The sequence below is a fragment of the Myotis myotis genome, unplaced genomic scaffold, assembly GCF_014108235.1.
Source record: "Myotis myotis isolate mMyoMyo1 unplaced genomic scaffold, mMyoMyo1.p scaffold_m19_p_3, whole genome shotgun sequence".
Lineage (NCBI taxonomy): Eukaryota > Metazoa > Chordata > Mammalia > Chiroptera > Vespertilionidae > Myotis > Myotis myotis.
In genome coordinates, this window is record NW_023416335.1 from 187,031,487 (window position 1) to 187,058,678 (window position 27,192).

The window sequence follows — 27,192 nt, forward strand, 5'->3', positions numbered from 1 at the left end:
TCCCAGTATTATGATAGGTTACTGAACAAAATTATGACTCAGGACTTGTGTTTAACAATTTGCTCCAAGGTTTGGAGTAATTGTTTTGTATCCTTTCTAACAATTTTTAAAATTGAGTCTATTGGGGTGACATAGGTTAATAAAATTATACAGATTTCAGGTGTACAATTCTATAATACACTGTCTGTATATTGTACTGTGTGTTCACCACCCCAAATCAAGCCTCCTTCCAACATATTTCCCGCTACAGGAAATAGGTTGTCTTTCCTTCACATCTCCCCTTAACATTTCAGTTAAGCTTGTGAGAAAGGCCAAGGGAGAAGAGTGGGTGCCTAGGCCCCACCTTTGTGGTGGCTTGTCCCGCCCTGGGTCCCCTCACTATACTTTCAGCACAGCTCTGTTCTAACCTTTTGTTGGCCGTGCCCCACCTAAAATCCTGATGTGCCCCCGCCCCGTCCCCGCGACATATAATTCTTATTATTCAAAAAGTGAACTCCTATTCATGTGGAGGAAGCCTAAAAGGCCATTAACTTGGTCTAAACAAGCTTCCAGAGAACATAACATCCATGAAAGAGAAAAATAAAAGAATGTAAGGACAGTTGAAGTACTGAGGAAGAAATCACTAAAAAATTGTTTTAAAAAATAATAATATGGGGGGAGGTTGGGGGTTAATGGGGGGGATGAGGACACATTTGTAATACCTTAACTAATAATAAAAAAAAGAAAAGAAAAACATAATAAATTTAACATCATAAAAAATAATAATAATAATAATAATATGAAGTGATATGAAAAATAGCCATTTCAAAACATAATAGAGAACTGAAATGCATAAATTGTCACAATATATATTTATATACTGTATATGAGGCCCCTCGAACCATAAGAAGTGAAAAAAATCACTTATAATAACTCATTCTCGAATCGCCCCCCTGTGGGGCGTGTGCCCCACGGCTGGGAGCCACTGCACTAAAGGCGGCCTCGGAGTACCTGTGTGTTTGTATGGCTCTGTCCCTCCTTGGCTGTGGTAGGGCATGCTCTTGTTATAAAACCACTGGCACCTGACCCACAAGGTGGCCTCAATAAATGCTTATTGAGTGAATAAAATACCTTTTGCCTACTTCACAATGTCACCCAGGGCACCCTCCGCCAACTTCACAATGTCACTCAAAGGCATAGTGTTTGCCTACTTCACAATGTCACTTGCAAAGGACTCTGCACCGAAATGGGGACTTCACCGCCCTGTCCGGATCACTCTCCAGTGGTGACTCCAGCCGATGAAGAGAAAAGCCAACGACCTAAAGTCTCCAGCTGCAGCAGATGGATTTGGGTTAAACAGCCTGGGCTGGAGGGGCGCTAATCCCGGAGGGATCCGGGACCTGTGAAGACCTGTCCGGAATGGCCAAGAATCCCAGCTGCGCGTAGGCAGGGGCATGCCTTTCCCCATTGCTCGGGTGCCTCTTCCCGCTGTTGCAGAGGAGAGGCCGGCCCTGGAGACGGAGGCTAGCGGGGTTGGCCTGAACTGGTTTGTACCAACCTGGGGCTGCAAAACTGCCGACGAGTGCAGAGAAAGTGGTGCGTAACGTTGCCAGATCCCACAAGTGCAGCTGGGGAACTTTCCCAGCCCGGCCCACTGGGCGCTAGAGGGTCTGAAAGGACCCGCCTTTCCCAGACTGGAGCACCCTAGGGCGAAGGTTGTTCCCAAGGCCACGTGAGGCTTCCTCGACCTCAAAAGCCACAAACCAGCAGAACTAATGAAAGAGGAAAGTTAAGGACGCTCCAACTCTGAGACGGGCGCCACGCTGCCGGCTCGCGAGCCGCTCTTCCAACAGCTGCCACTGCCGGCCGCCTCGTCCAGCCCAGCCGAGGTCGCGGCGGCAGAGCGATGTCCCTCCGGCTGCCCGCGCCGTCGGCCCCGCCGCCGCCGCTGCTGCTGCTGCTGCTGCTGTTGGCCGCGGCCGTGCCGCCCAGCCTGGCAGGTGAGCCACGCGCGTCCCGGGGGAGGCCCCCGCTGCCCGCTGCCCGCAGAGCGCGCCCGGGAAAGGCCCCCGCTGCCCGCTGCCCGCGGCGCGCCCTGATCCAGCGCCGCCGTGCGCTCCGGCCGAGCCCGGGGTCCCGCCAAGTTTACTTCCCGCGGGTGTCGGGTTCTGGGTGGGAACCAAGGACGGCGCCTCTGCGGGGGACTGACAGAGCTCGCTCCCGCGCCGCGTGGCTCCGAGCCGGCCCGGGAGAAGCACTAGGGTGTGTGCTCCTGCGAGCGTAAAAAGTGCTGGCCAGAGTTCTTGGCAGACAGATCGGTTCACTCCTGCACGACTCGGCTTGCTGAGCCCGGCTGGTCCTCAGAGCGCCAGCCAAAGGACATCTAAATATATGTATTCACCTCAGAGAGGTACGATTCCGGGCTGTCTTTCCCCCGCCCCTCCCCCCTTAATTGTCAATAATCTAAATAGGATTATTATCCCCATGCTACAGATGAGACAAATTGAAATTAAGAGAACTTCAGTAATTTGCTTAAAGATACACAGCATACTACTCCCCTCTTAGTAAAACAGGTTTTATCCCCTACAGGTATTGGCAATTATCTGTACCTTTTGCAAATACACACACACACACACACACACAAAAACCAACCTTGGATTTGTCACTTCCACTCCCAATGAATAAGATCAATATTAACTAAAGAAACTTGAAAGACTTCAAAAGTAATATAAAGAGAGGATTGCTTTTGCTTTATTTCATAATCTCTTTTCTGCGCTGACCTTGGGTAAGAAGAGGGTGGCGTTTAGGAGTGCATACCCCTTCCCAAATGCGTGTACTGATTCTTGTTACATTGCCTTCCATCAAATCTCAAGACCTTTGTTTTCACAACTTTCCCGCTTACTACTATTACATTTTCCCAGTCTGTTAAGCTGCCCAGACTTCTGAGATCGGAAACGATGCACCCCCAGGCTCCTGGCTCTAGATTTACTTCCACATTCTGTTCTTTCCCTGGAGCTCTCCTGGACATCACCTCTTAGCACAGGGAGGGTGTTCATTCACACGTTCCCGGGGCGAGCTAGAGTGCCCCAGACATGGAAAGGGTTTTTGTGCCTTGGACACTGGCTGAAACTTTCCTCCCTTTTCTGTTCTTTTGCATTGTTAGGATTGTTTTTAAATATTTCTGTAGATGGGAGGCGGGGCAGCCTGAGGAATGAGGAGGAGGAGACTATTTTTCTGAAGATGGGACACTGTTTATTCAAGAAGATATCGCCTGGCAAGCAACTGCTTCTTAAACTGAGTTCCCCAAATGATAGATAAGCTGACTCCAGGCCAGGTGGGTTGGGAGTCAAGGTGGAGAGCGAGGGCATTTCTGCTACTAGTCATCCTGCCAATCCCTGTGCCCGGCAGTACGGACAGACTTCTTAACATGGCGTCGCAGGACAGCTGGTGATGGCCACGCTGGCTGTTTCGAAAGATGTGATCTCTATTTCCTTTGTTTCACCCCATTCACCAGTTTTCCAAGGCAGGTTTTTGGCGCTTTGTCTTACCTTCTAGATTTCCAGCAACTGAGGACAGAGAACAGGTCTTTGCCACCACTTGCTTTTCATGTTTTCTCTGAAGTGCCCTGCTCAGCACTTTGAATTTAGTGAGTTCACAATAAATACTCAAGGGAATGCATTTTTACCCCCTTGGATTTTATATCCACTAAGATGCACCTATTTATCCACAAACAACCTCTTTAATTTTTAAAGACTACTTTGTACTTTCATTCTTCTAGAAATTGGCAAGCAATTGCACGTTCATTCTAGCTTTCTCTCTCAAACTATTACAGATTTTAGATGTATAATAGTGATGGCTTCATCTTTCCAGACTGAAATGCTCCATATTTGTTTTTAATATCTTGGATAATTTTTCTAAGCTGTTTGTATAGTGAAGTCAGGTTATCACTAGGGAAAGGGATGGGTTGGTTGCCAAGAGACTTGTAAGATGGCACGAGCCTTGGTAAAACTGGTTCCAAATCTGGCCCTCGCACTTGCAGGGCTAGACTCCAGAAATCCATTCTTTCCAGTGCTCCAGAGCTTATTGGATACAAGGAAGTTGATTTCACCCTGATAAACACACAAGTCTACTCACTAAAATACCAGTTAATTTTTAGCAGACTGGATATTTGCATAGCCTGCTCCAGGCATGTTCTTATACTCAAATTGCATTGGACAGATAATATGAGGGATTCAAAGATGGAGGTCTGATTTGTCTGCCTCCCAGTAGGACTCGCCACTTCCATCAGCTCCTCCACTGGCAGTGCTCACCTGGCATGCTAGCTCCTGACTGTGGGCACTGCCTTTTCCAGGCTTCCATGGCTCACCAGTGTCCACCCGAGACTAACAGACTGCCTCTCTAGGTAGGTAATACCTTTATGTGGCTGTCAAGGAGTTTACTGTCCTGTCAGTCTTTCAGTCTCCTTAAGGTGACTTAGCAGACCTTTGGTTGAGACCAATCTCAATTATTCCTTTAACTCTGAAGGCATTCTTATTTCAAATTCACTTACAGTGGTTGCTCCATATGTTAACTGTAGTGTTAGAGAGGTAGTATTGAACTCCACAGACAGAAACCGTGGAGTCAGATGTCCATGTTTGAATCCTGGCACCAATACTTACTGTGTGACCTTCAGTAAATTATCTAATCCTCTATGCCTCAATTTCCTCATCTGTAAAATGGGTATTATAACACTACTAAAGGCCCAGTGCACTAATTCGTGCATGGGTGGGGTCCAGCTAGTCCACCCCGATGGGGGAGGGGGCGCCGATCAGGGATGGGGGCAGGATGGCCAGGGGGAGGGGCCGTGGGCAGTTGGCCAGCTGGCCCTGCCCCCTGGTCAAACTCCCGGTCGAGGGGACAATTTGCATATTAGCCTTTTATTATATAGGATATCTCTTAAAGAGGTTGTGAGGAACAGTGCCTGCTATATACAGTAGGGGTTATATACAGTCATATGCCACATAATGATGTTTTAGTATACCGCATAGACAATGGTGATCCCATAAGATTGTAATGGAGATGAAAAATTCTATTGCCTAGTGATATCGTAGCCACTGTAACTCATAGTGCAGTGCATCACGCAGATTGCAATTGCCTACAGTATGCAGCACAGTAACATGCTGTACAGGTTTATAGCCCAGGAGTTGTAGGGGCGCAGAATTTGTCACCCCCAAACATGTCTATTTGGCATAGGATTACTTTAGGTTGGTTAATTTAAGAAACAGTAGACAGAGAACTCTTGGACATGGACAACAGTGTGGTGATCTCAGTGGGGAGGGGTTGGGTGGAGATGGAAGAGGGCATGGAGGGGATAAATCGTGATAGAAAAATAAACTAAAAAGACAAATATTTCAAAGCAAAAAGAACGATGGATGAAGAAAGAAAGAAAGGAAGGAAGGAAGGGAGGAAGGAGAGGTCTGAAAACCAAATAAGTTACCCTTTCTAAAATCTGCTTTTGGAAAGGTGTCTCCCTCACTAGACCAGGAAGAGGGGCGTGACCTTATCTCTAGAAATTCTCATCAGTGCATCAGGCAACAACTTGAATCTGCGTAACAACCTTACCTCCTTACACTGTGCTTTCCCTAGCGACTTTCTAGTGGAACCCCACTCCAACATCATCTTTTGTCCTCAGCTGAAGGTGACAGTTAAGGTCGTTGCTTTAGCCATTTTTGTGAATTACTCTGTTTTTCTGGGTCTCTCTCATATATGTAGGAGGTTTACATGTTATTAGATTTTTGTTTTTCTGTTTCTAATCTGGCATAAGGATTATTTCCTGGATGGCTCAGAGAGAAAATTATTTTTCTTCTCTACAGAGCCTAGGTGTGTAGTAAGGTCTCAGGGGAGATTCTCAATAGAATATTCATCAGCTTTCCAGGTGTGTCCTTTCAAGGTGGTGCTCTCTATTGATTGATGGGCACTAGGGTAGGGGGTCATTATTCATTGCATCTGGTCCTGATGTCAGCCAAGCCGTGACTTCGTCTGGTTTTGCTGCTTTTCTGGGCCAGGAGCTGAAACACAACTGAGGCCTAGATATCATCTCTAGTTTGACAAAAACACTCTTTGGTCAACAGACCAGAGGCTTTGTTTCTAATATTGTTTGATGCTGATCAGAACCTCATTGCCCTAAGGGCTTAATGCTTAAGGGAGTGGTGGTACAGCGGAGTAGTAGACCGGTGGGTCAGGGTGTGGGATGGGAATCAGCTATCTGTCTCAGTTTTCCCATTCTACTGGCCAAGGAATTTTCCTACTTTTTACTATTCTGCCTCATTTGTACTACTAAAAAATAGGAATTTACTTAATGTGGTAAAAAGTGAAACTAATAGAGGTAGTGAAATTATGTGGAAACTTTAGTCTAAAACTTGAAACTGTGTCAGAACAAACCACAGGTATGTTATAATCTTCCAATAGAAAGTTGTGAAAGTCTCTTGTTTGAAAGGCACAGCTTGGCCCTAACCGGTTTGGCTCAGTGGATAGAGCATCATCCTGTGGACTGAAGAGTCCCAGGTTCAATTCCAGTCAAGGGCATGTACCTTGGTTGCAGGCACATCCCCAGTAGTGGGTGCGCAGGAGGCAGCTGATCAATGTTTCTCTCTCATCGATGTTTCTAACTCTATCCCTCTCCCTTCCTCTCTGTAAAAAATCAATAAAATGTATTTTTAAAAAAGAAAGGCACAGCTTGCTCTGAAATTTGTCATCCTTGCAAGTGCAATCGCAATACCAATGTAAGGTAGTATCAAGTTATGCAAATCAGCATTTGCAAACCTAAGATACCAAAATTCTAATTCACAATTAGAAATCAAGATTTAGCCCTAACTGATTTGGCTCAGTGGATAGAGCTTCAGCCTGTGGACTGAAGGGTCCCAGATTCCATTCCAGTCAAGGGCACATGCCCAGGTTGCGGGCTCAATCCCCAGTTGGGGGCGTGCAGGAGGCAGCCAATCAATGATTCTTTCTCATCATTGATGTTTCTATCTCTCTCTCCCTCTCCCTTCCTCTCTGAAATCAATAAAAATATATTTTAATAATAATAATAAGTAAATAACTATAATGGCTTAAAAGTTAATAAAGGATTTAAGAAAATTAAAAAAAAATTAGCATGGTACTCGAAAAACCAGAAAGATGATACATGGAGAAAACATTGAGGAATGGAGGACATTAATTAGGTGTGAGTCAAGAAACTCAGATTTTGGCTTAGCTCTCAAAGCATCTGCTAAATTGGTCAGCTTGTTGGCAGTAAATTTTTATCATTGAATTCTCATGAGGACTGGGTAAGGGTTTTTTCATGCATGGGGACACACTAGTGTCAAAAACCCCCCACAGACTTGCAGAAGTTTATTACTTGTGGTCAGGAAGTAGGAAATTAGGTAGTACCAGTAACAATGAAACCATGGCCCTTGAGTGCTTCAATTGAAAGCAAGCCAAGTGTATAACAAAAAGAGCTGCTAGAATGGAAGGTGAAAGGAAAGGAAGGCCAGGATGCTGGATGAAAAATGCCAACATTTTGGAGAAGGGAATAAAGCTAAAACCATGCAATGTGGGCAGAGCTGAAAGAGAAGAAACTGACACATCTTACCTTCCTTTTTTTACAGTTCCTGTTTATGACCACACCCCTGCTGCCTCGAATTGTGGCTGCTTTTTATTTAGTCAGCCATGCTTTCTCATTTCCCTACCAGACTCACTGGAGGTGAGGTGCAAGAGAATGTGTGAGAAAGGCTGAGGAAGGGCTGAGGCTATGGCCTTTGTGGCCCAAAATCAATTTGGAAAGCATATTTATTTATTGCACTTGGGAGGAGAAGGGAAGTTTCTATGGATATTGCCCACAATTGTCAAGTTATGGCCAATTTATGGCTTTATTAACAACTAGAGGCCTGGTGCATGAATTCGTGCACCAGTGGGGTCCCTCAACCTGGCCTGCAGGATTGGGTAAAAACCAGCTCTCCAACATCCTCCAAGGGGACCTGGATTGCGAGAGAGTGCAGGCCAGGCCGAGGGACCCCACCAGTGCATGATCAGGGCCGGGGAGGGAGGTGGGAAGTAGGCCAGCTAGCTGGGGAGGGGCCGCAGGAGAGCTCCAGGGCATGTCCTGTCCATCTTGTTCAGTCCCAATCAGCCAGACCCCAGCAGCAAGCTAACCTACCAGTCAGAGCATCTGCCTCATGGTGATCAGTGATGTCATAGTGAGTGGTTGAGCAGCCTTAGCATATTAGCATATTTACGCTTTGATTGGTTGAACGGCTGACTGGTTGACTGGACACTTAGCATATTAGGCTTTTATTATATAGGATTAGACTATTTGTTTGGCACTGGGAGTCTGTTGACAAAGTAGTCTGCACCTACCTCTGATAGTCAATGTCATTACCTCCCCTTAACCATTTTTAAAGGAAGTCCACCATTGTAGTCATGATGCTCTAGGATTAAGATTGTACTTTCAGTGCTTATTAGATAGATAACGTTACAGCAAAAAGCAAAATGTTGAGTCAGTTTTGAATGTTGACAACAGATAGCATTACATATATATAAAATCTGAGCTAGAATTTCAAGTATCTTAACCACTAAAAACTTAGTATGTCCAAAACTATACCTATATTTCTTCCTAGTCCTTTTGCCCATCTGCTCCCTTTCTCAATGAATCATACAACATTCATCCACTGTTTCTCAACCTACAACCTGAGTCATTCTGACCTCCTCCCATCTCTCTGATGGCCTGAATATAAAGTTTGTCTTTAACCTGAGCAGCTATGCAATGGTTTCTTAGGCAGAGAAATTAATGCATTATATACCATTTCTTTTTTCTGTATGTTTTTTTTCTCTCTCTACCTAAGTCTCTCTTCCTTTCATAAATATTTATTGAGTATCTGCTATGGGCCAAGCACTATTCCTAATGCTGAGGAAACAATTTTGGGCCTCAGGAGTTCATAGGCTAGGAGCAGGGGCAGACATGTAAGCTACAGTACAAAGGGATAAGACCTAAGCTGTGTACACAAGGTACATTGAGCTTGTAGAGCAAGTCAGCCCCTTTAGAGTGGGTGCTGTTTTCTGAGTCTTAAGTTGCAATTTTGAGATTGCTGGGTGGTTAACAAGACAGAAACTCTCAGGCAAAGGAAACAGCATATGCAAAGTCACAGGTGTTGGAACAGCTCCTGGCAGGTTGGAGCGTTGTATGTAATGGTTTCCAGATCACAAAATGCCTGGGGTGGTGGATGAAGCTGGATAGGTAGGCAGAATCCAGACCATGAAGGCAGATAATATGAGCTGAAGAATTTTATTTCTAGGAAATAAAAGCCATTGAAGATTTTGGGTAGTCAAGTAAACAAATCAATCTTGTGTTTAGGAAAGGTCACTCTGGCAGAGGAGAAGTTAAGGCTAGTTGTGATATCTAAAGTAGCACAGAAATGTAGAGCTGGAGAATGGAGGGTGAGATGTTTAGGAGGTTTTAATTAAACATGAGGGGAGAGGAGAGAGAGAGAGAGAGAGAGAGAGAGAGAGAGAGAGAGAGAGAGAGAGAGAGAGAGAAAGCCTGCATGGACTGGGGTTTCAGGCTGAGAAATCACAGAGACAGCAGAAGATGGAGGATGGGTTGGGAGAGAATATGAGTTTCATTTTGAATAATGTAATTTCCTAATGCTTATAGAATCATCCAGACGGTGTTATCAAGTGTGCTGTTAGGTCTACAAGACAGTCAAAGGAGGAGGAGATTCAGAAGAGAGTGTTGTCCCAGATGCATGGGAGGAGTTTTAAGAATGAGTGGTCACCAGGGTCAAACACTTTCAGGCATTTGTGTGATGTTGCGAGTCAAGGATTTCATTTGTGACCCAGCCAGTGGCATGGTGGGGGTGGGTGCCAGCCTGCCACAGGCCCAAGTGAAGAAAATGAGGAAGTGAAGTGGATGGGACCCGGAAGTGAGCCTGTCATTGTCATAACTCTTTCACCAGCACCTAGCAGAGCTCCCAATACAGAATGCTCTATAAAAATTGTAATAGTTTTATAAAGGGAGAGATTCTAGCAGTAGCCAAAGCTGCTCACAGGATCTCTACAGAGAGCTTCTGTGGTTGGTTTGCTTTGATCTGAGACAGTGGAACACGTTAATTTACTGAACAGGGAAGAGCTGCAGAGAGAGAACTTCAGGGAACAGGAGCAAGAAGATTTAGGATGGAACAGAGTTCCTAAGTGAGAGGGGTGGGATCCAGAGCATGCCTGGGGAGAGGGATTGAAGTGAAGAAGAAGAGAGACATGAATATAGGATTTGTGAGAACGAATTCACAAAATTATCAAGAACTTGAGGGGGTCACAGGTGATAACTTTTATTTTTTTTTCTGCAAAATAAGAATTCAGCAGGAGAAATAGAATAAGGAGCCAGAGAATATGAATGCTTTGGCCCAACTGCAGAGGGGAATTGGAAGGCCTTGCTGAGCAGACATGAACCCTATCCTTGGCCCAATGAAGAGGTGGGCAAGGGTTCCAGCTCTGGCATTGACCAGAATCCCATCTCTAAGGATGGAGCTCTTAGACACACCTCTATGATGTTCAAACCATGCCCCTACCTTTAGCTTATACTTTCTGCTATGGCAGCGGTTCTCAACCTGTGGGTCGCTACTCCTTTGGCGGTCGAACGACCCTTTCACAGGGGTTGCCTAAGACCATCCTGCCTATCAGATATTTACAATACAATTCCTAACAATAGCAACATTACAGTTATGAAGTAGCAACAAAAATAATGTTATGGTTGGGTCACAACATGAGGAGCTGTATTTAAAGGGCCAGAAGGTTGAGAACCACTGTGCTATGGGCTCATCCCCCTTGATCAAGGCTCTGGTTTTTTTCTCCCATTTGCGAGGAAGACCAGCTATAATGGCAGATTTCCCAATTTTGATGGAATGGAATTCTTTAGAAAGCAAATGTGTTGGAATTGTTGGTTACATAGAAAAAATAATGCATCAGTAAGTCAGCTGAATGGCATCCTATCATTATTCCCTTTTCTGTTTTTTTGTCAAGGAGTCGACTATGCAACTGCGTACTGGATGCCTACTGAAAAGACAGTGGAGATCAGAGACATACTGGACAAGAATGGAGATGCCTATGGCTTTTATAATAACTCTGTGAACACCACAGGCTGGGGCATCCTAGAGATCAGAGCAGGGTATGGTTCGCAGTCCCTGAGCAACGAGGTCATCATGTTTGTGGCTGGCGTTTTGGAGGGTTACCTCACTGCCTCGTAAGTACCGCAGTCCTGGTGGAGAACGATCAGGCCACCCCTGTCTCTGGCTTTGTCCAACAGTGTAGCCTTTGCCTCCTAGCATTTGCACATTAGTAGCTGAGGTCCTTCTCATATGATGGAGACATTATCAGAATTACATTTGTACCTATAATCAGTACCTGCTGATAAGGATCAAAGCCCCCAGTTATGGCACTAGTCAAACCTCATGGCTCTTACCTTTTTAAACCTTTCCTTCTCCTAAAAATATATTCAGAGACAGCTAAGCCATCTCATCTTACTAGTTATTTATTGTCTGGTAGAAAGCAAGAGGTGGAGAGAATCTTTGAGAATCACAAAACAGAGAAGATTAATTATAAATAAAATGTAACAGCATTTGCCCTGGCTGGGTAGCTCAGCTGGTCAGAGCATCATCCCGATACACCAAGGTTGTGGGTTCAATCCCCAGTCAGGGCACATACCTGGTACAAGAATCAACCAATAGCCTGGCCTGCGTGACTAAGTGGTTGAACGTCAACTTATGAACCAGAAAGTCATGGGTTTGATTCCCGGTCAAGGCACATGCCTGGGTTGCAGGCTCCATCCCCAATAGGGGACATGCAGGAGGCAGCCTATCAATGATTCTTTCTTATCGTTGATGTTTCTATCTCTCTCTCCCTCTCCCTTCTTCTCTGAAATCAATAAAAATATATATATTTTAAAAATCAACCAATGAATGCAAATAACAAAAAAGTGAAATAACAAATCAATGTTTCTCTCTCTTGCCCCCTCTCTCTCTCAAATCAGTAAATAAAACATTAAAAGTTATAAGAGCATTTATTTTCAACAGTTTTAGAACAATACTTTCAAGTATGTTGAGATTTTAAATTGAAATTTTAATGTCTAACATACTAGTAAATGTTCCTTCCAGTCCTATTGTTACTTGATCCTTGTGTCCTTCCTTTGTCTTATAAAAGCAACAAAAATGTAGTTGATGATAATGTAATCAGAAACTGCCCTTTTTAGAGCTCTTTAAGGAAAAGAAAGTTGTAACTGATTTAATCAAGCTTTATTCTTTGATGAGTTGGCTTTCTTTTTTCATTCTCTGTGACCTAGATTGTTGAGTGCAGCTTAACCAAACCTTATTTTGCACTGTTACCGCCTTAGTCATAGTCATAGTAAGTGCAATGAAGATCCTAATCTGTTTCTGCATTCTAGAGATTATATCAAATGTCGAATGACTAGTTATTGGGTTCTGGCTGCTCTTTTATAATTTAAAATAGAAATTCCTGTCTTCATTTTTATACCAAATTTTTGTTACCCTACCATTGGAGTCCCCTTCATATAGTATACTACTCAGAGATATATAAAACTTTATAAACTGTGTAAGATTTTTAAAACATGTTTAAGACTGTGGCACATGTATGAATATGAACTTTTCACACTTCACTTCAAATCTTTATTCACATGTGTATCCACTCATTTGATTGCATTATTTAAATTGAGTTGCAAATTTGGAGAAATAATTTGGACTGAAGTTGTGTGAATATAAATATATTAGATGAACTCATGAGTGATAGACATAATGGGTTGGTAAGGAAACGATTTTTCTTTATTCGATTTGAAGGCAGCAGCTCTGATCTCAGAGTCTGTAGTGAGGATAAGCATGTCTGCCTTGGATATTGGGATCCCTACTAGAGAGCTCAGGGGTGTGACCGAGAAGGTTCTGACAAAGGTGGCATTTCTGATGCTCTTACATCTCAGGGAAAACATGTTTTAACATTTCACTTTTGGGGGTAACCTTATCATTTCACCCTTATTCTTACTATAAAGTGTTGATTTATCCTTGATCACCTTTATCCATTTGCCAGGAACATCCATAGGAAAAGAGGCCATTTTATGAATAACTTTTTGAATACTTCTATTTTAGAGTAAAAGTTACTTTCATTTTATTTCTTAAAAAAACCACTTAGCTACTATCCAGTAACTGTTTTTATTGTTTGCTTTGCCTTTTGCCATGTCTTTTCCAAAACAATTCCACATGTATAAGCCAGTCTTTTAAGATTAAAACAAATAAACAGCTCCCTGCATGCTGTGATCCATTTTGACGACCTGGCAACAGAGTCAGCCTCCCTTCCCACCAGTAGCAGCAGCCCGTGGGGGTGTGATCAGGAGTGAGGGGGAGACCAGCCTAGCAAGCTCAGTCAATGCTGGTCCTTAAGGAAGAGTTGGGAAACTCTTGGCAGCATTTCTGCTGCACAGAACAACCTGAAAAGAGTGCTTTAATCCTAAACCATCGGAGCCCGAGAGGAAGGCACCCAGTGGGACAGAGCAGTCAAAGAAGGCTTTGTGGGAGGAGTGAGTTGTGGGTCTGGTGCTTGATAGATGGGAGCCATTTGGCTTGGTAGGGAAGAAAGAAGAAATCGTCTGGGCAGAAAGGAGCAGAACAGAGTACTGAACAGGGCACTGAGTCTGAAATGCATACACTGCATTTACAATGGGCGAGAAGTAGAGGCTCCAATTGAGCCAGCAGAGGGCAGCAGGGTTAAAAGGCAAGTGGGGGCCGTACTGTGGAAGGCTTGGATGGAAGCCCATTGGAAGGTCATTGACCACTATTTCAAGCTTAGAGTGCTCAGAGGTTCCTTGAATATGAAAGACAACCTCTCTATTCATCTTCGTATTGAATTTATGACTGGTAATTCTCCCCGCCTGCTCAAGGATGGGTTTCTTGTATGTGAGGTACCAAGAGTCGGAGGGATTACTGCTCTGTAAAGACTCTGATGTATCTCATTGAACAGGAGATGCTGGTGAGCAGGAAGATGAATGATAAAGAACTGAAGGGGATGGGAGGGAGAGAGAAGTCAGTATTTGCATATTTGAAGAAGGAGGTGGAAAAGAGAAAAATAAAGTAGAAGAAGACTGAAGGAAGGAAGGAAAGAGGGAGGGAGGGAAGGAGGGAGGGAGGGAAAGAGGGGATGCTGAAGGGTTCATGGGATTGTGACTCCAAGGCCCAAGGTACCAGCAAGGACTTCCTGCAGTCAGCACCCCAGCTTCACAGCCCATGGTGGGGACTGAGCAGGGAGAGGCACTGTGGCTTCCTCTGAGCAAAGGTCCCGGCATTCTCTGAAACAAAGCAGAAGAACTTCAATGTCAACCGTCTGGAAGCTGTTGACACAGAACCAATAGTAGAGACAGAATACAAGTCACAGGCTAGGCTTTCTGTTCATTTGCTGGCCTGTTTTTTAGGGTGGCTTTCGTGTATTTTAGTAGTATTTCCAGTTTGGTCCTGGGAAAGTGTCAGTGTAGGTTCCACTTACTCCACCGCCATTTTTAATCTCGTCCAAATTCAGGACTTATAAAGTCTTTATATCCGTTGAAGTCTATGGATGCTGCATTACTGTAGCTTCCTGGTCGGTCTTGCCTTCCTCTCTGCTCCCACACTTTTCAGTCTTTTTTAACAATGCAGCTTAAAGATGAGCAAAGACATTACCAAGCTGGACATGCCTGTTTGCTGGCTTGTTTTCCGCTACACATGGGCAGTTGTCTGCAAAGTAATAGCACCTTCATATACAAGTATCATTTTATCAACTTAAACCATGTAATATACTGCTGGGGACTGTTACTTGTGGTGCTTTGCCAGGTATGCTGGACTCCGCATACCAAGACACAGCCTTGGAGCAAGGACTTCTGAGCCTGAACTGGGAGATGGGATGGGAGGGGGATTGTGCCAGAGGCCAAAAGAAAGAGCCATCTTTTCTCGTTTCCCTCTCAACTTGGAAAGCTGCTCAGGCAGCAGAGTGGAGGTGTAGGTCTGCCTCTTTTCCCCACATGGCCACATTTAAGATGGGGTGCTGTTCCTTAGATTCTTCTGATTCTTGGCAGGAGGAGGTATATGAGAAGATGGATATTGTGGGGTGAACAGTTGAGATATTCAGATAAAGAGAGTGGTCTACCCATCCCCAAAGATATAATTTGCTCTTTTCAACCTATGACATACTTGAGAGACCAAACAAAAACACACAAAGAAATATTCTCACATCCTCCATCATTTCCTTTGAAGTGTTCAGTAATTTGTTGTCTCCTTGAACTTTTACAACCCTTCCAGATAACAATTTGATCCTGGGCCCAGCCCTCTGTATTTTTCGTGCAGCTCAAGGCCATATACCTGTGCTGCTCTTGTGAGTTCTCCCATCCTACACAGCAGCAGCAGATTTGGCTGGACCACAGCTTGGATTAGGCACTAGATATTTTTAGAGGCTCTATCACTGTCTTGCCCCTCATGCTCTCTTCTTTTCTCCCTCTTCTTCCACTGTCCCCACCCTGACCCATCACCTGAGAAGTCACACCCTGCAAGCTATTAACCTTACCATGCAAGCATTCATTCCAGATGGGCTGCTGGGCTGTCCTGTGGAGTCCCTTCCGCCTCTCATACAACCCCTTCCTAGCAACTCTTCCAACCATGATTCCTGAGAGCCAGATGCTACCTCTCTCATCTCCACCGATTGAAACATTGCTCAACCTCCTAGATCCATCTCAGATGCTATCTTCCTGACGAAGCTTCCTGATTCCATCCCCACTGGATCAGAGCTCCATCTCTCCCCGCACCATCTGTTAGTGCCTGGATGGCACGGTCCCTATCTTATTCCTCGTTGTATATCCCCAGACACCTGGCCCAGTGCTTCTGCCCCCAGCAGTTATTTAATTACACATTTATTAGGTTTAATTGAATCTTGTTGCTGTTCCAATTTTGTTGGAGATGAATCAGAAGTGTGAGCTACATATTTCCATGCATTGCAGTGTCTAGCAACCTTGACCAAACAAACAGAGCTTCTTTCTTTGTTTTTAAATCTGTGGACTGGTTCCCTAAGAGTTCCAAATTCAGAATCTCTGATGTTTCATTCATGATGTAAAAGCCGCTAAATAGTCATAGATTGGTTTTTAATAAAATGAGTCATGAAACCTTTCTGAAACCTTTCTGGGTGTAGGGACCTGGTCTGCTCTAGTTTTTAATGAAGTGGCTGATTCTTGTGCTGCTGAAGTGGCTGCTGAAATGACCTCTGGAATTGCCCAGGGAGCATGAGCCAATTCACTGCAACAAACACTTGTTACACTACCTGTACCAGGCTCTGGAGGTAGGGAGAAAGGTAAGGGGAGAGTTAGTTCCTAAGTATATTCTTTAAAGATGACTCCTTTTAAGTTTATATGTTGGTACAACAGTTGCTAAAACTATGAGTAAAAGAGGCTGTAAGCAAAATTATAGCACAAATAGAGAAAGTGGGCAATGGTGGTATCTTTTTTTATGTTTGGCCTACCACCGAGAAATAGCTCAAGAATCTCTTCCAAAGCCCCATCTGCTCCTTTCTATGTTAGAAACTGAATATGCTTCCAGGTCAAGGCTGTGGGCAAAGGAAAGGTAAGTAAGACACAGTCTCACCCTCAAAGATATCAGTAGACCCATCAATTAGTAATTATCTGGAACGTAACATGAACCACAAAATGATGATGATAATGATGATACCTAGCACTTATATAGCATTTAAAATATACCACACACTTTTCAAAGCATTTTACACATGTTAAATTATTTAATCCACAATAATGCTATGAAGTATTTATCATTATTATCTCCATATTTTGATATGAAAGTCACGGAGCTAAGGTTGGAAACTAGGCTATCTAGTTGCAGAGTTTATGCGCGCACGCACACACACACGCACGCAGATTCAAATGGATTAATCTCTATGGGAGATACTAAAGAAGCACAATATAGTCTCTGACCCAGGAAGTCAGAACAATTAGAAAACAGGAGATAGCAGATGACAAGTGAGCGCTAAGTAATGTGATATTAACATAATGCAAAAAGATTCAGGAAAAGGTGGGGAACCAGTGTCTTCATGATTCTCACATAAGAATTTGTGTGAGAAATGTACAGGTGAGCAAAGTTTCATCCAACTTAGGAGGAAATTTACCAATTTTACACACCACAGGAGTCAAAACTAAATCTAACACCTCTATGACATAGATATTAGTGTTAGCACTGATGGATGAGAATTCATAATGTGGAGAAATTAGCAATCTTGCTGTGGTGACAGAGCCTAGAAGTAGTGGAGTCAAGCTTTAGTCAGAATTTAAAGCCTGTGTTTTCAGCCCAGCCAGTGTGGCTCAGTGGTTGAGCATCAACCTATGAACCAGGAGGTCACGGTTCAATTCATGATTTCTGGTCAGGGCATATGCCGGGTTGTGGCTCAATCCCCTGTGTGGGGCATGCAGGAGGTAGCCAATCAATGATTCTCTCTCATCATTGATGTTTCTATTTTTCTTTCCCTCTCCCTCCCTCTCTGAAATCAATAAAAACATATTTTTTAAAAAAGTGTAGGACCCCAGGCTCAGGGATCAGAGAAGGTCCTCGCCCTGAGGCACCTGCAAGTGGATTGTATTCCTCGGGGCCTTGAATAGAGCAGCATCATTTGAGGCCTCCACTTCAGATATCAGGGTATAAGTTTCACTTCCCCTGCTCTGAAGGTCAGAATTGAATAAATCTAGTCTCTGCTAAAAAAAAAAAAAGAAGAAGAAGAAAAAAAGAAAAGAAAGAAAGAAAAAGAAAAATTGTCAGTAGTTCTAGTCCAGTTACCCTCGCATATCGCCATCTGTCTTGTCTACTGTTATATGCTGACATTTTGGGTTGAATTCTTCGTTGTTGTGGGAGCTGTCCTGTGCATTGTAGGATGTGTACCCACTAGATGCCAGTTGCACCTTATCCCCTAGTGCACTGGTTGGCAAACTCATTAGTCAACAGAGCCAAATATCAACAGTACTTCTTCAAAATAGACTCGCCCAGACCGAAAACCAACTTCTGTGCATGGGCCACGAAGTTTCAATCGCACTGTATGTGCGCGCCCGCAGGTGGTATTTTGTGGAAGAGCCACACTCAAGGGGCCAAAGAGCCGCATGTGGCTCGCGAACTGCAGTTTGCCGACCACTGCCCTAGTGCGACAACCAAAAATGTCTCCAGACATTACCAAATGCCCCCTGGAGGGAAAAATTACTCCAGTTGAGAAACACTGCCCTGTGTTGAAATAGACTGAAAAAATTGAGTGGATTGGAACTCTGGATGGAGCTAGGCAAGGAGACTCTCAGTAAAATGTATGAATTTTTTGTTTCCTTACCTGAAAGAGCATGGTAAGTCAATAGCCCACAAATTGTTTTTTCCAAGAAATATTATTTTATTTTCACATAAGTCATTTTAAAAGAGCCCATTCCTTCTGATACCTAGAAAAATGTTACCATAGTCATTCCATATAAACAAAATAATTTATCATTTCAGCCGAGTCAATTCAGAATTTCCTACTTTTTCCCAGAATGGATTGGTCTTACTGAGGCTTCTTGGAGGGAGGGGGAGATGTTTAATCGGTGGGTGTCCTGTGTCTTTCTCTGGCATCCACCCAAGAGAAACAATCTCACTTAGTCTTTGGCTTAGATGTTTCCCTATCTGACATCTGATAAAGATTCCATGGTCTCCAGCTGCATAATCAGTGCCATTTGAGGTTGCAATACTCACCACAAGTGTAAGTCCTCTGCCCAACCAGGTCCATTAGCCCCCAGTGTCCACTTATTTCACCCTAGGCCATATAAAACACACACACACACACACACACACACACACACACACACACACGCACACACATCATTTAGCTATGCTCCAAAACTCATGGAGGTGTTTAGGGGTGCTGTGTTTGGCTCATGAGTCCAGCCAGCCATCTCTACTTCCCCATGCAGTCTTGGAGTGGGATACTACAGGTCTGTAGCCTCCCTAAGCAGCTACATCAAGTCATCAAATTCATTTGGAATTTCTGCATTTCATTCACCTGAAGTGTGAGACCAGGGCAGAGCAGTCCTTCATTGTCACCCACACACCTGTCTAGCTTTCTTGCTATTCTCTCCTCCAGTTGTAGAGGCGGTAGACAGGGAAAAGTGACCAACTTGACCATAGATTAGATGTAGCAGTATAAAAGATACATAAACAAAAGTTCAGGGGGATTCAGGAAGATGGCGGCGGTATAGGCAGACGCGTCCCAGGTCGTGTCCCTGAGCAAATGGAGTGAGCAGCTGAAACTAGTAACATCCACCCCGAATTGGCGAAATTCCTCAGCTGGCGAGACAGTTTACAGCCGGGAAGAGCAGAACTCCCCTGGAAAGGTAAAAAAACCAGGGATTTGGGCAGGAAAGTTTGCCAGACCTCTGAGCCCAGAGAGTCGGAGGGAGACCGCGTGGCAGACAGCCGCGTCCCTTGGGACAGGCACAGCCCCTAACAGGGGAAAGGAGAACCGCGGGATTCCTGGTGCTGCCGGGGGAATTGAGAGCTCGGTCTGTGATCACAGAGGACTGAGCCTAAAGGGGGCAGCCTGAAGAGCTGATCAGACCATGCAGTCCCGGTAAGAGAAGAAGCTTACAGAAACCAAGCCTTCCCCGTTTCCGCGGCCGGCGTTTGTTTGTTTGTTTTCACTGAACCCTGTTCATGGGACATTTCGGATACAGACACTCACCTGTGCTGAAGAGAGGGAGAGTGTGCGGAGGAGTGGAATCTGGGGAGAGACTGAGGAGAGAGGGGGGGCCGGGAGAGGTGGCAGCAAATTGAGTGCTGAGACACCCCTGAGCCCACGTCTGAGGCAGCCATTCTCTCCGGAGAGTGAGACTCCTCCCCCCAGCCCCCAGGCAAGGAGCACAGCCACACCCAGATTCCACCCTGTAGGAGATCAAGGATTAAAATAACCTGATCAGTCCCTGGGAGTTAACAGGGTCTGGCCTATAGAGGGATTTTCAATCCCAGCAACAACACAGCACTGGTAACTCTTACGCAGCCAGCTCTGGGCAGTGAACTTCCACTGGACAGAGAGGCCCTGTAGCCTCAGAGGCCAACCCCAGAACACTGCCACCCAGAGGCTGACCCACAAACTGACTCTTTGCTAAATACAAAATAAGGCAGTCTGGGAAACAAATGCGGCTTGCTTTAAAATAAGGACTGTGGTTTACAACACAGAGGAACAGTGTATCGCAGGGAAACTCAACACTCTCCTGAATACCTGGCAGGTCTAAGGCGAGCCACACTGAAGAATAGAAGAACCGAAGGACCTTCACTACTGCAATATTTTTTTTTCTTTCTTTTTTCACCTTTTAACTAAGAAACCAATTTTTTTCTTTTTTTTTCTTTTTTTTTTCTTTTCCTCTTCTTCTTTTTTTTTTTTCTTCTTTTTTCCATCACCTGATTTTACCCTTTTAATTACTACCTTCTTATTTTTAACCAGTATTATTACTGCTACCATTTTACCATTTTTTTTAAAGTGCCATTTTATTTTCTCTTTATTTTATTTTGGGATTAGTGTTCTCCATTCTATTTTCATCGTTATATTATTGGTTGTTTCTAGTTTGCATTTATCTCCAGGGAGCTGTTGCTGGAATTTGTTGGGATTAATGGCTGTTCTATAGGAGCATTCTCCTCATATAAAAAGTCTCTTCCCCTCTTCCACTTCATTCTCTCTTTTCGCTCTTTTTTTTTCTTTTCCTTTCTTTTCTCGCTTTTACTTTCCCCCCTCCTTTTTCCCACTTTCATTTTTGCACTCCTTTTTTTGGTCCCTAATTTTCTTTTCTTTTTTCTCTTTTCTCTTTTTCTCTTCCTTCTTCCTTATCCCCTAATTCTCTTAATTCAGGTGGTCACCTTTATTTGGGGTTATTAATATCGTGAATATATTTGTGTATAGTGCCTGGTACGTGGTGCCTTGTTGTGTTGTATTTTGTGCCTTTAAATCAACACAGCAGATCCAAGCAACAGCAACCTCCTGAGCACCACACCCTCTGCTGAGGAACAGCAGCTGTACGTGAAACCTCGCCCCACCAGCCAGAAGAGCCACCACAGCTGTGAACAGCACCCACCAGAGGAGTTGCTGCCAACTGAAGAGCAGCTGCTACCGCAACCGCCCGAAGAGGAACCGCAGACCAAGGAGTCACTGCCACCAAGGGAGCAGCCACTGAACGACTCAACGTCTAGATATGTCAGTGAGATCAAACATGGGTAGACAAAGAAACCCCCAAAGGAAAGAGAAGGAGGACTCTCCAGAAAAGCAGCTAAGTAATACAGAGGCATGCAACATGACAGAAAAAGAATTCAGAATAAGGGTCCTAGAGTGCATAAACCGGATGGAGGAAAAAATCGACAACCTCAGCAAGAAGCAAGAAGAAACAGATGAAAAAATCGATAACATATGGAAGAAGCTAGAAGAAACAGATGAAAAAATCGATAACATATGGAAGAAGCTAGAAGAAACAGATGAAAAAATCAACAACTTAAGTAAGACCCAAGAAGATATGAAGAGTGATATAGCTGCAATGAAAAACTCCATTGAAAGTATCAACAGTAGACTAGGAGAAGCGGAGGACCGAATTAGTGATTTAGAAGACAAGGAAGCAAAACACACCCAAAATGTACTGCAATTGGAGAAAAAAATGAAAAGACAGGAGGAGAGCCTAAGGGAGCTTTGGGACAACATGAAACGAAACAACATACGAATAATAGGGGTACCAGAACAACAGAAGGATGAACAAGGATTAGAAAACCTATTAGAAGAAATAATATCAGAAAACTTCCCTGAGGTGGGGAAGAAAAAAGTCACACAAGCCCAGAGAGTCCCAAACAAGGTGAACCCAAAAAGACCCACACCAAGACACATCATAATTACCATGGCAAATGTTCAGGACAAAGAGAGAATCTTACAGGCTGCAAGAGAGAGACGGAAAGTTACATACAAGGGATCTCCCATTAGATTGTCAAATGATTTCTCAACAGAAACACATCAGGCCAGAAAAGAATGGACGGAAATTTACAAAGTGATGCAAAGCAAAGGACTGAATCCAAGAATACTCTATCCAGCAAGGCTATCATTCAAACTTGAAGGGGAAATAAGAAGCTTCACAGATAAAAAAAGGCTAAGGGAGTTTATCACCACCAAGCCAGCAATGCAAGGAATGCTAAAGGGACTGGTATAAAAATAAGAAATAAAAAGCTCAGAAAGAAAACAGCCACACAAAAACAGAAATGCCTACAAACAAGTACCTTTCAATAATAACTTTAAACGTAAACGGACTAAATGCTCCAAACAAAAGACATCGAGTGGCTGAATGGATAAAAAAACATGACCCATACATCTGCTGTCTACAAGAAACCCACCTCATTAGAAGGGACTCACACAGACTGAAAGTGAAAGGATGGAAAAATATCTTTCAGGCAAATGGAAAGGAAAAGAAAGCTGGGGTAGCAATACTTATATCGGACAAAATAGACCTCAAAGTGAAGGCCATAACAAGAGATAAGGAAGGCCACTTCATAATACTAAAGGGATCAATACAACAAGAAGATATAATCCTGGTAAACATATATGCACCCAATGCAGGAGCACCCAAATTCATAAAAAAACTCCTGGAAGATATCAAAGGAGACATCGACAACAATACAATCATAGTAGGGGACTTTAATACACCACTGACAGCACTGGATAAATCCTCTAGACAAATAATCAGCAAAGATACAGCAATCCTAAATGACTCACTAGATCAGATGGACTTAATAGACATCTTCAGAACACTTCACCCGAAAGCCAGGGAATATACATTCTACTCAAATGCTCATAGGACATATTCAAAAATAGACCACATATTGGGTCACAAGCAAAGTATCCCCAAATTCAAGAAAATTGAAATCATAAAAAGCGTCTTCGCAGACCACGATGGCATAATATTAGAAATAAACTACAATAAAAACAACCCAAAATACTCAAACACCTGGAAGCTGAATAGCATGCTATTAAATATTGATTGGGTTACCAATGAAATCAAAGAAGAAATTCGAAACATCCTGGAAACTAATGACAATGAAAACACAACAATCCAAAACCTATGGGACACAATGAAAGCAATCCTGAGAGGGAAGTTTATAGCTCTACAGGCCTATCTCAACAAACAAGAAAAAATGGTAGTAAATCATCTAACTCTACAACTCAAAGAATTAGAAAGAGAGCAACAAGAAAACCCCAGAGTGAGCAGAAGGAAGGAGATAATAAAGATTAGAGCAGAAATAAATGACATAGAGACCAAAAAAACAATACAGAAAATCAATGAAACCAAGAGCTGGTTCTTTGAAAGGATAAACAAGATTGACAAACCTCTAGCCAGACTCACCAAGAAGCAAAGAGAGAGGACCCAAATAAACAAAATCAGAAACGATAGAGGCGAAATAACAACAGACCCCACAGAAATACAAATGATTGTTAAAAAATACTATGGACAGCTCTACTCCAACAAACTAGACAACCTGGAGGAAATGGACAAATTCCTAGAAAAATACAACATTCCAAAACTCAATCAGGAAGAATCTAAAAATCTCAACAGGCCAATAACTATGGAAGAAATTGAAGCAGTCATCAAAAAGCTTCCAGCAAACAAAAGCCCAGGACCAGACGGCTTCACAGGGGAGTTTTACCAAACATTCAAGGAAGAACTAAAACCTATCCTCCTCAGACTACTACAAAAAATTCAAGAGGAAGGAACACTTCCAAGCTCATTCTATGAAGCCAGCATCACCCTAATACCAAAACCAGGTAAAGACAACACAATGAAAGAGAATTACAGGCCAATATCCCTCATGAACATAGATGCCAAAATCCTCAACAAAATCTTAGCAAATCGGATCCAGCAGTACATCAGAAAGATCATACACCATGACCAAGTAGGATTTATCCCAGGGATGCAAGGATGGTACAATATCCGCAAATCAATAAACGTGATACATCACATAAACAAATTGAAAGAAAAAAAACCACATGGTCATATCAATTGATGCAGAAAAAGCATTTGACAAAATTCAACACCCATTTTTGATAAAAACTCTCAGCAAGGTGGGAGTAGAAGGATCATACCTCAACATAATAAAAGCCATATATGACAGGCCCACAGCCAGCATCATACTCAATGGACAAAAACTAACACCATTTCCCCTAAGAACAGGAACAAGACAGGGATGCCCCCTCTCACCACTCCTGTTCAACATAGTACTGGAAGTGTTAGCCATTGCAATTCGGCAAGAAGAAGAAATAAAAGGCATCCAAATTGGAAAAGAGGAAGTAAAACTGTCCTTATTTGCAGACGACATGATATTATACATACAAAACCCTAGAGACTCCATCAAAAAGCTACTGGACTTAATACATGAATTTGGCAATGTAGCAGGATACAAAATTAACCCCAAGAAATCCGAGGCATTTCTATACACCAATAATGATCTTTCAGAAAGAGAGATTATAAAAACAATCCCGTTTACCATCGCACCAAAAAAATTAAGCTACCTAGGAATAAACTTAACTAAAGAGGTAAAAGACCTCTACTCAGAAAACTACAGGACGTTGAAAAAAGATATAGAGGAAGACATAAACAGATGGAAGAACATACCGTGTTCATGGATTGGTAGAATCAACATCATTAAAATGTCCATACTACCCAAAGCAATCTATAAATTCAACGCACTTCCCATTAAAATACCAACGGCATACTTCAGAGATCTAGAACGAACTCTCCAAAAATTCATCTGGAATAAAAAAAGACCTCGAATAGCTGCAGCAATCCTGAAAAAGACCAAAGTAGGTGGGATCTCAATACCAGATATCAAGATGTATTACAAAGCCACTGTTCTCAAAACTGCCTGGTACTGGCACAAGAATAGGCATATAGATCAATGGAATAGAATAGAGAGCCCAGAAATCGGCCCGAACCAATATGCTCAATTAATATTTGACAAAGGAGGCAAGAACATACAATGGAGCCAAGATAGTCTCTTCAATAAATGGTGCTGGGAAAATTGGACAGATATATGCAAGAAAATGAAACTAGACCACCAACTTACACCATACACAAAAATAAACTCAAAATGGATAAAGGACTTAAATGTACGACAGGAAACTATAAAAATTCTAGAAGAATCCAAAGGCAACAAAATCTCAGACATATGCCGAAGCAATTTCTTCACTGATACAGCTCCTAGGGCACTTGAAACTAAAGAGAAAATGAACAAATGGGACTACATCAAAATAAAAAGCTTCTGCACAGCAAAAGAAACCATCAACAAAACAACGAGAAAACCCACTGTGTGGGAAAACATATTTGCCAATGTCATATCCGATAAGGGCCTAATCTCCAAAATTTATAGGGAACTCATACAACTTAACAAAAGGAAGATAAACAATCCAATCAAAAAATGGGCAAAGGACCTAAATAGACACCTTTCAAAAGAGGACATTCAGAAAGCCAAGAGACATATGAAAACATGCTCAAAGTCACTAATCATCCGAGAGATGCAAATCAAAACAACAATGAGGTACCATCTCACACCTGTCAGACTGGCTATCATCAACAAATCAACAAACGACAAGTGCTGGAGAGGATGTGGAGAAAAAGGAACACTTGTGCACTGCTGGTGGGAATGCAGACTGGTGCAGCCACTATGGAAGACAGTATGGAGTTTCCTTAAAAAACTGAAAATGGAACTCCCATTTGACCCTGTGATCCCACTTCTAGGAATATATCCCAAGAAACCAGAAACACCAATCAGAAAGGATATATGCACCCCTATGTTCATAGCAGCACAATTCACCATAGCTAAGATCTGGAAACAGCCTAAGTGCCCATCAGTAGATGAATGGATTAGAAAACTGTGGTACATCTACACGATGGAATACTATGCTGCTCTAAAAAGGAAGGAACTCTTACCATTTGCAACGTCATGGATGGAACTGGAGAGCATTATGCTAAGTGAAATAAGCCAGTCAATGAAGGAAAAATACCACATGATCTCACTCATTCATGGATAATAGAGACCATTATAAACTTTTGAACAATAATAGATACAGAGGCAGAGCTGCCTCAAACAGATTGTCAAACTGCAGCAGGAAGGCCGGGGAGGGTTGCGGGGCAGGAGGTAGGGGGGTAAGAGATCAACTAAAGGACTTGTATGCATGCATAGAAGCATAACCAGTGGACATAAGACATTGGGGGATAGGGGAGGCTAGGGGACTGTCTAGGGCGGGGGGATAAAATGGACACATATGTAATACCCTTTGTAAAACTTTAATCAATAAAAAAATAAAAAAAAATTAAAAAAAAAAAAAAAAAAAAAAAAGACTACAAAAATCTCAAGACTAACATCTCTAAACCATCCTACTTATTGCTCAGGCTGAAGTCTTTCTCTCTGCAGTAGGAAACTTAAAGAGCAAGTGCCACTGTCCTTACTGCAAGAAGTTTCAAGAATTCAGACCTTTCCTATGAATAAAGTCCATGTGTTTTGTAAAAAAAAAAAAAAAAAAGTTCAATGCGATCATTCAACTTAAAAAAATATATTTACAAATAATTTGAAGGGAAAGCTCTCGTGAAGTAAAGTTTGCTGAATTCAGGACCATAAAATAAAAGAGTTCAAAGGATTTTAATGTTGTTTACCTAACTGGCAATAAAACTATATTCTCACTCTATCAGTTTCAGTTCTGGAAACTATAGTAAGTACTTAAGGTCATCGATAGGTTCTTGGAACTGCAATGAAATGAATTATGAGGAAACCAATTTTACCATAGGCTAACGGACATAAAGTTAAGTTCCTTATACTCCAGAGAGTATAAGGGGTCACAGTTTGACTGATTTTGCTCCAAACTTACAGCAAATAAGAGATAAAATATATAGAAAGAGAAATACAGCTAGATTAAGCATCTCTTGACCAAGAAGTGGAACAGAAAACAAAGTGTCGAAGTATGGATCTGCTGGGCCTTGTTCTGAAGCAGGCAGAGGCAGCACCGCTGCTGATGGGTGAAGGCCTCAGTGCTCTGAGTGAGCTGAGTCACAGCTAGGAAGCGGAAGTTTCCTTGCTACTTTTGACTGTTTATAAACTAGGCAGCCACAGA

The 27,192-nt window shown here is 42.9% G+C and overlaps 1 protein-coding gene across 2 annotated transcripts in view; it reads left to right on the forward strand.

Moving 5' to 3' along the window:
- The first annotated feature begins 1,604 nt into the window (after positions 1 to 1,604).
- Positions 1,605 to 27,192, forward strand: part of PLBD1 (phospholipase B domain containing 1) — a 58,266-nt gene continuing 32,678 nt past the window's right edge. For both annotated transcript variants that reach the window (XR_004965834.1, XM_036297764.1), the window contains exons 1-2: positions 1,605 to 1,979; positions 11,011 to 11,230. Coding sequence is in view for 1 of the 2 variants with exons in the window: in XM_036297764.1 (XP_036153657.1) it covers positions 1,886 to 1,979; positions 11,011 to 11,230 (314 nt within the window). In the remaining variant the exon portion in view is untranslated. The remainder of the gene's footprint in view (positions 1,980 to 11,010; positions 11,231 to 27,192) is intronic.